Below are 9,957 nucleotides of genomic sequence, written 5' to 3'. Positions count from 1 at the left end.
TTTCTTTCTTTCTTTCTTTCTTTCTTTCTTTCTTTCTTTCTTTCTTTCCTTCTTTCTTTCTTTCTTTCTTGTTGGTTTGAAATTACTTTTATTTCACAGTTTTAGTTAATTTCATGAGTTTTAAATAAAAAAGACAGCTCATAAAGTTGAGATGAACCATTTCAGTTTGTTCACACAATAGATTTTAATGATCTTTTCATACATTTCCTTTTTTAATTGACCAGTTTTTAAAATATTTTCACTGCAAGTTGACTTTAGTCACAAATCACCAAAAAAAAAAAAAAAAAAAAAACTAACAATATCATCAACTACAAAAACCCACACCGAAACCCACACCAAAAACCAAACCAAACCAATCAAACAACAAAAAAAAAACAATCCAAAACAAAACAAACAAAAAAACCCCAGCGCTTTAAAAATTTGCATAGTCATGTATTCAGTTGATCTTATTCTAAGGACATATTATTTGAGAATTTGTTTTATTGAACTTCTCGCAGCTGAACATGTACTGTCCTCAAATAAGAGCTTTGTGTGAACTGCTTCAAGGCAAGGCCTGGTGGTAGACATTCTGTCACACAAGGAAGTGTATTTGGAAGGATGCAAAATTTTATTTGCGGTATGCTGGATGGAAAAATCTTTGAGAGAACGTTTGGAATAAATCAGTTCAAGAAAGCTTTTAAGAGTTTTTAGTTACATTTTACCATAAATTCATAATGAAGTAATCTGTGGAAAATCTGATTTTGTCATAAAAAGGAAGGAAGGCGGGTAGTATTTTAAACATGCTGTTATTGCTGTTACCAAATTTCAGTGTTCCAAAAATCAGATCAAGAGCAGTTGAGTGAGGATAAAAGGTCATTACAAGTATTATTTTGTCAGTTTAGTTTAGAAATTTCCTAATGCCCATCTCAATCTCAGTCAGTAATTTTGTTACTGACACACACTTAAGCTTATTAGTATCACTGTGATGACAGAGCAATTAAATATAATATTTTCTGTAGATGGCACAGATTTTCACACTTGAAATGTGTATTTGGTCTTCCTGTCTTTGGCTTGAAGATGCAGATGCCTAACCACATTTTCCTACACCTCTTTATATGTATCCTTCCTAACTGCTATTTAAAAATACATGTATAGTATTCGTACCATACCTTTCACCAGGGTGTCACATTTTGAATTGGTATCAAATGACAGTTTCTGAGAGACAATTTTTCATCTCCCCTGCCCAGCACAACTACATCTTTTGTGCTAGCATGTATATTCATCTGACCACACAGTGAACTGTATCAGGCAACTGATGCAAGTTATAACTGGCATATTTGGAGGGTTTCTTTTAGCACTGGTTGCTTTTCAGATCCAGCCCTCTTCCTGGTTGCACAGGCTCTGTGAAGGCAAAAAAAACAATCAAACAAACAAGCAAAAACAAACAAACAAAAAACCACCAAAACAAAGCAAAACAACAAACAACCCCAAAACAAACAATCCCCCCCCCAAAAAAAAAAAAAACAAACACTACCAACAACAAAAAAATACAACAGGAAAGTCAGGGAGAAGGCAGAGGCAAGGCTGCACCTTTTAGTTGCCATGCAAGATGATGACAATTAAAGTGATGTAATATGGATATCAGTGTGAGAATCTACAAGGTCTATATTAATTTCACCTTCTTTCCTCCTGTGTTTTACCAAATAGACAATTATATCAACTTGTGTTGAGCTGCACACAATGAGTTGCAGAATCAACAGAAAGTAGGTGGAGTATATAGCCAAAAGCAGAGAGGGACAGAGACAGGTGGTGAAGAGCTTTCTAAATCTCCTTGCTTTTTAGGACCAGTCTGTTAGCTCTGAGACATCTAATATCTTATTTTGAATTTCAGAGGAAAGTGAAAGGCTGTAAGGGTACTCCTTCAAATTCAACATTACCGTTACTCTCTCCCCTCCTATTTCACTTGCTCTGGAGCTGATGATAACCGGGCTGTGAGGAGAGTAAATTCACCTGATTAAACTCTCATTTCCTCCTCAGAAAAAGCTTTCTGTCATTCCGCTGTACAGGCCAGCTGCTTCCAATGGGTTGGGGGTGGCAGGGGCTACCCACTGGGGACCATCAGGGCAAGGTCTGGCAGCCAGGGCCTCTCCCACCAACACAGCCAGGAGCAGGGCAGCCAGGGGCACTGGGCACAGAGCCAGCCGCAGGTACTGAACACCTCCCTGGGGCCAGGGGTGAGCTGAGGCTGGGCCAGGACATGGCCCTGCAGATGGGTCCAGCTTATCAGGTCCCATGGCTGGGCAGGGCAGTGCTGTGTGGAGCTGGAGACCAGCCCAGCTACAACCTTGCTGGGGCAGGGACTGATGGCCTTGAGTGCTGAAATGGGGTCCTGGGCAGAGTGGGGGAAGCTGGGCAGGGACAGAGAGGCCTGGTGGTACCCTCAGGGCACTGGAAATTTCTGCTAGATCTGCAGTTTGGGTTGATTTAGTCTTCAGCTGCATAGTAGCTAGGTCTATGATGGGAGCCTTCATCTGAGGAGCTGACAGGAGGAGGATTGTCCTTTGGCCACAGTTTATTCTTACCTGTGAGTATGAGTAACATCAGCCTAACCCTGAGAACTCACTTCTGCAGCTGCCCTATAACCAATCCTGTCAGAAGCCTACTGTTCCTATCCAAAGCATACCCATCTGTAGAACAGTTGAAGGCTGCAGGAAAAAGTCTATAGAAAATTGCCATTTGGACAGTTGGGCATATATGCTCTATCAACCTATATCAGGCCTTTAACTATAAAATCATTGCCAAAGCTGTACCAAGGCCTTGAAACATATAGGATATAATTTAAGCATCACATTAGATCCAGGGACAAGACAGATGCATGGATACCATCACTCATCTAATTTCAGGCTGAGTGTCATGTGGCTGATGCAGGTTGGCAGAGTGTACATTCTTTCCCTCTCCCTCCCCTTCTTTATTTTCTTCCAGCCAGACCAGCTGATTCTGTGAGTCAGTGACAGATTAGCTAGTTCCTTAATTTTAAGCTACACTGGCCCTTTAGAATAGTTTATTGTAAATCAATTTGCATTTTGATAGTATGCACTGTGCTGTCTTTTTCTTCTCTAGAAACTTGTGTGAATCATTTTTTTTGCGTGAATTCACAGTCTTCTTGCAAGGCATGAGCCCACAGGGGCTCACATACAGATAGATCAATGGTTAGAAGAAATAAGCAGCAACAGAAGAGTGATGGTTGCCAGTCTTGTGCGATTTCTGATGTGGCATGATTCCACGTGACCAAAATTTTTCACATCAGACTGGCAGGAAATCCACCTCCAGTCTGAGGGGGTCAAAATCTGGGTGCAGTGGGGAGGCAAGAATACTATTGTTCTTCTCCCCTTATGAGTTTTTGCAGGTTTGGTGAGGGGTCAGCTTACATTGCACTTGGGAGGATTTTAGAGAGACTTTCCTTATGTCATCTACCTGTGTGCACGTGTGTGTAATGACTGGGAAAACAAACAAACAAAAGCCATTTATGTGGCAGATGTAGTGTTCTGTTAATAGGCCTCCTGTTCTGCAAAGACTGCAAGATGTCTGTTTTACACACTATAGCTAACAGATATTAACTGCCCTGTCTTCCTTTCTTCCACAAAGTATTGGTGACCAAGAAGGCAGCTAGCACTTGTTGCAATCTCATTTTAACAAAAAAACTACTCAGCTGTGCAAAAGGGAAACTCTGGTCTTCCTTGGGAGACACATGGGACATACCTGTCATGGGTTGAGAAGATGGATATCTGGTAGGATAGTCAAGGTAGGAGGATAGACATCAAGCTCTATCATGTTTTGGGAAGATAATGATACGTGAAAGTGGAATGAATAATGGAGAGATAAAGATGCTTCTTAGGTCTGATTCTGAAAGGAAAAGCACAGGCTAAATATTTCAGGAGGAAAAATGTAGACCTTTATATAAGTCTTGCTTTTGGCCCCACATTGTCTAATATTGGCTCTGATTGCCCTGGTCATTTTTCCACTTACGTGGCCCAGAGCAACTTTTCTTCAGGAGGCTATATATCAGTTGGAGACAGTGTGCCTTTTCTTTTTTTCTAGACCACAGAAGAAAAAGAAAAAAATAAACATTTCAGATTTGCCTTTATAGACTCATATAATTTTATCCAAATGGGACCTATTTATGTCAAGAAAATGGTATTTATTTTTGGAGGCAAAGTTTAAAACACCCTGTTGTGATAGAGAGAACAAACTGTATCAATAACAAAAGTTACTTCCTTCAAACATAAATCATTTTAAGATCATTACTTTTTCTTCACAAACAATTGTATATCTGTTGTGTTTCTTTTAAATTATTACTTTTTTATTTTATTTTTTAACCAGAACTACAGCTTCATTTTACTTCCTATAGAGAGGATGCAACCAAACATATATGCTGTCTCAGGCTCATGTTAATGATGAGCCAGAAATTTAAAGTATTTTACTTTGTTGTTCAGTTGTGTTTTATGGTTAAACGATGAAGCCCTAATTGTTTCTTATGATAATCATTTCAAAGCTTTGTTCAGTATTTTTATCTTTGCCAGTAGACTTGACTTGATGAATTGATAATCAGTTGTTAAAAGAAATTGTCTGAGTTCTAAGATGATTTAAAACTATTTGCACATCTATATCTATTCATTTAGTTTTATGTATAATGAACTAACAAAAATGGTGTGTACAGAACATTAGAAGAAAAAAAAAAAAAAAGAGACTAAGTAAGAGGAACTGAGAGGGGTGAACATAACTTTATTTTACTGAATAACTATCTTGGGACACAATAATCTGTTCCTTTGCAGTTCTGGTAACATGAATAGGAGTTATATACATGTATTAGAAGGCCTGTTTTCCTCAAAGAGATACTACATTTTGTATCAGCTTCTGCTTAAATAGGCATCTTGGAATAGTTCTTTCTCCTTATTTAGATACGGGAAGGCAGAGAAGAGAATTAATTTCAGATGGTTTTAAGCAAATGTTAGAAAGGTTAACATTCACAGACTTCCAAATATCTTTTGGGCAGCTGACATTTTCAAATACTAAGCTTTTTTCTTTAGCTGAATTACAGTGCTGGGCAGAAAGTAATGGATGTGTGAAATGAAATATGCCATTCAAATACAGAAAAGAAGGGAAAAACTGCTTGTAAGTATTACAGAGAATAAAAGGTAAAATTGAAAGCCACTGCTACAAGCAGAGTGTTCTGTTTGAGGCATTTCACATGTACTTGATATATTTTATGTATGAGAAATGCTTGGAAACTTTTTCCTTTCACCAAAATATCTCCAGGAGTAATTTATTTTCAGATGAGGAAATTGTCTATTGAAATGAAAGAAAGACGTGGTTTAAAATTTCACAAAACCACATTGCAAGCAGCCTGAACAACAGACAATGTTGGTAACTGGACTAAAGTGTCTGAGTACCATTTTGGATTCAAGCTGGAGTAAATCTGTTAATTCTTTTGCTTTAAAACTAATCTGCCTGTTAACATGAATCTCTATAATGGGAAACTTTAGTATGCATCACTGACATGCACATAAGATACATAAGATTATTGCTGGGATACAAAAAGTTTAGCAAAAATTATATTTCTGACTACAGTATAGATGCATGGCAATCATTGACCTAATTAAATACAATGTGTTAAAAATTTCCCAGCAGCACTACATATGGATATTTTGAATGAACCCATTTTTTTATTTTTATTTTTATTTTTTGCAACAGAAAGTAGGTTTTAGAGAGATGGGAATATACAAATGTTGATGCCTCCAGTAACGGATTTCCTAATCAGTCATGAACATTTTTGTAGCTTCCTTAAAAAATCATCTCTGTGCAGTGATGTTACATCTGCCAGTTCTCCTGGTAGCTTTTGGATCTTGTAGCCTTCATCAGCCACATGAAGTTTAACAAGGCCAAGTGCCGGGTCCTGCACCTGGGGCGTAATAACCCCAAGCAGAGCTACAGGCTGGGAGATGAGTGGTTGGAGAGCTGCCAGGCGGAGAAGGACCTGGGAGTGATAGTGGACAGTTGGCTGAATATGAGCCAGCAGTGTGCTCAGGTGGCCAAGAAGGCCAACGGCATCCTGGCTTGTATCAGAAATAGTGTGACCAGCAGGGCTAGGGAGGTGATCGTCCCCCTGTACTTGGCTCTGGTGAGGCCGCACCTCGAGTACTGTGTTCAGTTTTGGGCCCCTCGCTACAAGAAGGACATCGAGGTGCTTGAGCGGGTCCAAAGAAGGGCGACGAAGCTGGTGAGGGGCCTGGAGAACAAGTCCTACGAGGAGCGGCTGAAGGAGCTGGGCTTATTCAGCCTGGAGAAGAGGAGGCTCAGGGGCGACCTTATCGCTCTCTACAGATACCTTAAAGGAGGCTGTAGAGAGGTGGGGGTTGGCCTGTTCTCCCACGTGCCTGGTGACAGGACGAGGGGGAATGGGCTAAAGTTGCGCCAGGGGAGTTTTAGGTTAGATGTTAGGAAGAGCTTCTTTACTGAAAGGGTTGTGAGGCATTGGAACAGGCTGCCCAGGGAGGTGGTGGAGTCACCATCCCTGGAAGTCTTCAAAAGACGTTTAGATGTAGAGCTTAGGGATATGGTTTAGTGGGGACTGTTAGTGTTAGGTTAGAGGTTGGACTCGATGATCTTGAGGTCTCTTCCAACCTAGAAATTCTGTGATTCTGTGATTCTGTGATTTAACAAAAGAATAACTGTCAGTCATGGGAAATTGCAAGGATTTGGACTAAGTTGATTCATGTACCAGAATGGAAGGCAGGGAGCTAATAGTACTGAAGCTGAAGGAGTTTCTGCTAGAGGGAACTGAGGATCATAGGAAGGATTTGGTGATGAAAGACTGCTAAATTCTGAGAAGCAGGGGGCATAGACATAGCAAGACCTGTCAATACTGTTGCGGGATGGTGAACTGTCAGAGGAGAAGAAATAGCAGCAGGGTTGTTTAAAGGGTGAGGTGGAGGTGAGATGCAGTTTTATTTCAGTGAATATAGACAGAGGGAACATATGAGAAGGTAGATGTAAGTCCAAGGCACACCAGGTTTAACCATAGTATTATGGTTAAACCATAGTATTAATGGGACAATTTAAAAGTATTTAATTAAAGACATGTTTCTTGTCCTGGAATTCATGGAATTTGGCTGTAACATGTGTCCAACCTAAGAATCATGGGCAGTTCATAAGGACCTTAAGATAAACAACTCAACATTTCAATATGCAAATGCTTGGCATTTTATTTGAGGAATATTAGTTCTTGTTTTAAACATAACTGCATAAAAACTTATGTGCATTCCTTGCAACAAGAACTCATAACAGATGTCTTAGCTGTAGCCACTAGTAACCGTTTCAGGTGTTTACTCATCTTGTCCCTTAATTTCTTTGCTGAGCAGTGAAAACAGTTTCAAGAGGAGCATGAAGAGTACCACACACACAGGATGCAGTATCACAATCAGAACCAGCAGGAGTGAGTGGGTGCTCTAGGTATTTATCTGAAAGAACAGTTGTAAATATTTAAAAGGTAATTAGTGGTGATGGAATCCACAGTGGATACTTAAACTGGAAAAAAATGGTAGGATTTCATACTCTTCTTTCTTTTCTCTGCACATTTTCTCTATGAGCTGTGCCCCCTGCCAAGGGACATCTTCACACTTAGGGTTTTTAGATAACTATTTCTTGTCATGCACTCTGTACAGAGCTGTTACCCAACTCAGTATCAGTTCTGCTGGAAGTACAGGGACCTGCATTTGATCTGGACATCTATTTCTTTTGCAGAACTCCATATATATATATATATATATATAACTGTATTAGGCAAAGCTGTCTGCTCAACCAGCCCATATTTCAACAGCTTCTGTATGAAGATCTTATGGGGAACAGTGTCAAAGGCCTTACTGAATTCCAGGAAGATGATATTGCCTGCTCATCCATCAGGCTGGTGATTTGATTATAGAAGCTTATCAGGTTGGTCAGGCATGACTCTTCCTTATCTTGCATACAGTTTATAAAATTCAAAGACATGAAAGTGTTTGGTGATGGGGGAAGTTTTTTGATGTTGTATGATGGTTTGAGAGCAGGGAGTTGTTAGTTTTTCTTCCATTCTGACAATTGCATGTATTGATTTTCCTGATTTTTTTTCCCCCTTTTTTCTTTTTCAGATCTATTTGTTTGCTTGGATTTCCTGAACTACAGTGACCTTACTTTATGCCTCAGAGCATCCCCTATGTTCAGTGCTAGTTGTACTTTGTCAGACCTGTTCTGCTCATCTGTACTACTTGAAAATGTTATATAAGGAGACATGGGGTTTTACTTTGCTGTACTTGTATCTAAAATTCTTTCTTCCAAGATCAGTGAGAACTGATGCACAGAGAATGCAGCCATGGAGACAAAATCATTCTGTGCTTGCTTTAAAGAATTTCAATATTTCTATAACTAAACTAAGATTATGGAAACTGCTTCCATGTTCTCTTATCTTGGCAGTAATATATTGTCACTGCATATATGAGATCAGTTAGTAACTGTAAAGTATATTCTGCATAGTTTTAGGACCAGACTTACTGTTTTTACAATTTCTGTTCAGCATGTATCTTACCTACACAGCCCTTCACAATGCTTTTTCCTTTGGAAGTACTAGAATGTGCTTACAGCTTAGCAGGATACTGTCACTGTCCAAATCTTTCCCTTACGCTTTACTTTTATGTTTGCCAACAGCACTGCAAAAATGCTGACATTTTACCAGACAAGGGAATAGCACTTTTCTTTGGAATAGGATTTATTTCTTGAGATATATACTGTATCAAACTGATAAAGCTCTGTAGATGAATCTGGTAAGGAATTGACATAAAATCAATATATGTTATTATTTAGAGTGCATTATTAATAAAAATTAACTCTTTCTTAGTTGATTCAACATCCAATACAGGATTTGTTCTTGTCACATTCTATTTACTTTGCTTTTTTAATATATATATATATATATATTTTGTTCCAATAAAGCTATTGTAGCAAGATTACTTGATCAAATTCCTTTCTTCTTTTTTCCATTCTTATTCCATTTCTTCCATGTCTTCTTCCCATTTCTAATTCTGTTTGAAGCATTTCATTTGTATAAGTTATTTGTAACATATACAGATGTGTTGGGGAGACTAGATATGTTGAAGATACCAGAGCAGTAGAGACACTAAGAACCAAGCACAGACTTTTTTATTATTTATTTATTTATTTTATTTTTGTTAATAAGATTGCAGTACCCCCAAACATAGAATGGTATTTTAGAAGTAGTAGTGACTTCAAACTGATTGCCTTTAAGAATATCTAAGATCATTTTATATCATTTGTAATTTGTGCTTTCACACTTCAGCTCGTACTTAAAAAGTGTTCTGGTGTTTGCTAGGCAGGATCTGAGTGACAGTAGAAATTGAGCTATATCATTTGGATATCATTTGGCTTCACAGGCCCTTTGAACTGTCACAATGTATTTATGTCTAGAATGTACACTACGTGTATGTGTGTGTTTGTGATTAAAACACACACACACAAAAAAGAAAACAACAAAACAGAAACAAGATAGCTGTGAGAGGAAAAAAGAACCGAAGATGTTAATAGTCTGAATGGTTCTGCTTTAGAACATAAGTTGTTGATTAAGTGGCTCTACTAGCTGTTGTTCAAATCAATAAATAATATTCAAGGGAATTTTGTATTTTGCTCAAGTTCCTCATTAGGGATACACTGGAGGCTCTACTAACTGTTCTTGATATAATATTGTCACTTAATTTTACACAGTCTGTTGCTCCATGTTTTTTGTTTTGTTTTGAATTCTCATGTGTTTTTGACCAAATATGTTTAGAATGTCTACTTCAAATATTACCAAAGAAACTATCTTTGCTCCTGGCCTGAGGCTATAATGAAATGTCTCCTGTGGTCGCTTTTTTTTTTTTTTTTTTTTTTTTTTTT

General features: G+C 38.3%; 1 protein-coding gene across 6 annotated transcripts in view; it reads left to right on the top strand.

The window, feature by feature from the left end:
• The window catches only part of GPC5 (glypican 5), a 783,354-nt gene that overhangs the window by 347,743 nt on the left and 425,654 nt on the right, over positions 1-9,957 (top strand). Inside the window, exon 7 of one of the 6 annotated variants that reach the window (XM_035319408.1) lies at positions 8,163-8,884. The exons of the other annotated variants lie outside the window; for them this stretch is intronic. Within the exon in view, the coding sequence (XP_035175299.1) occupies positions 8,163-8,189 (27 nt within the window). The 3' untranslated portion in view covers positions 8,190-8,884. Of the gene's footprint in view, positions 1-8,162; positions 8,885-9,957 lie in introns of those variants that run through there. 6 annotated transcript variants of the gene reach the window in all.

Source organism: Oxyura jamaicensis, chromosome 1 (genome assembly GCF_011077185.1).
Source record: "Oxyura jamaicensis isolate SHBP4307 breed ruddy duck chromosome 1, BPBGC_Ojam_1.0, whole genome shotgun sequence".
Taxonomy (NCBI): domain Eukaryota; kingdom Metazoa; phylum Chordata; class Aves; order Anseriformes; family Anatidae; genus Oxyura; species Oxyura jamaicensis.
Note: the sequence above shows the minus strand (reverse complement) of the source record. Positions and strands in the feature narration are given on the sequence as shown.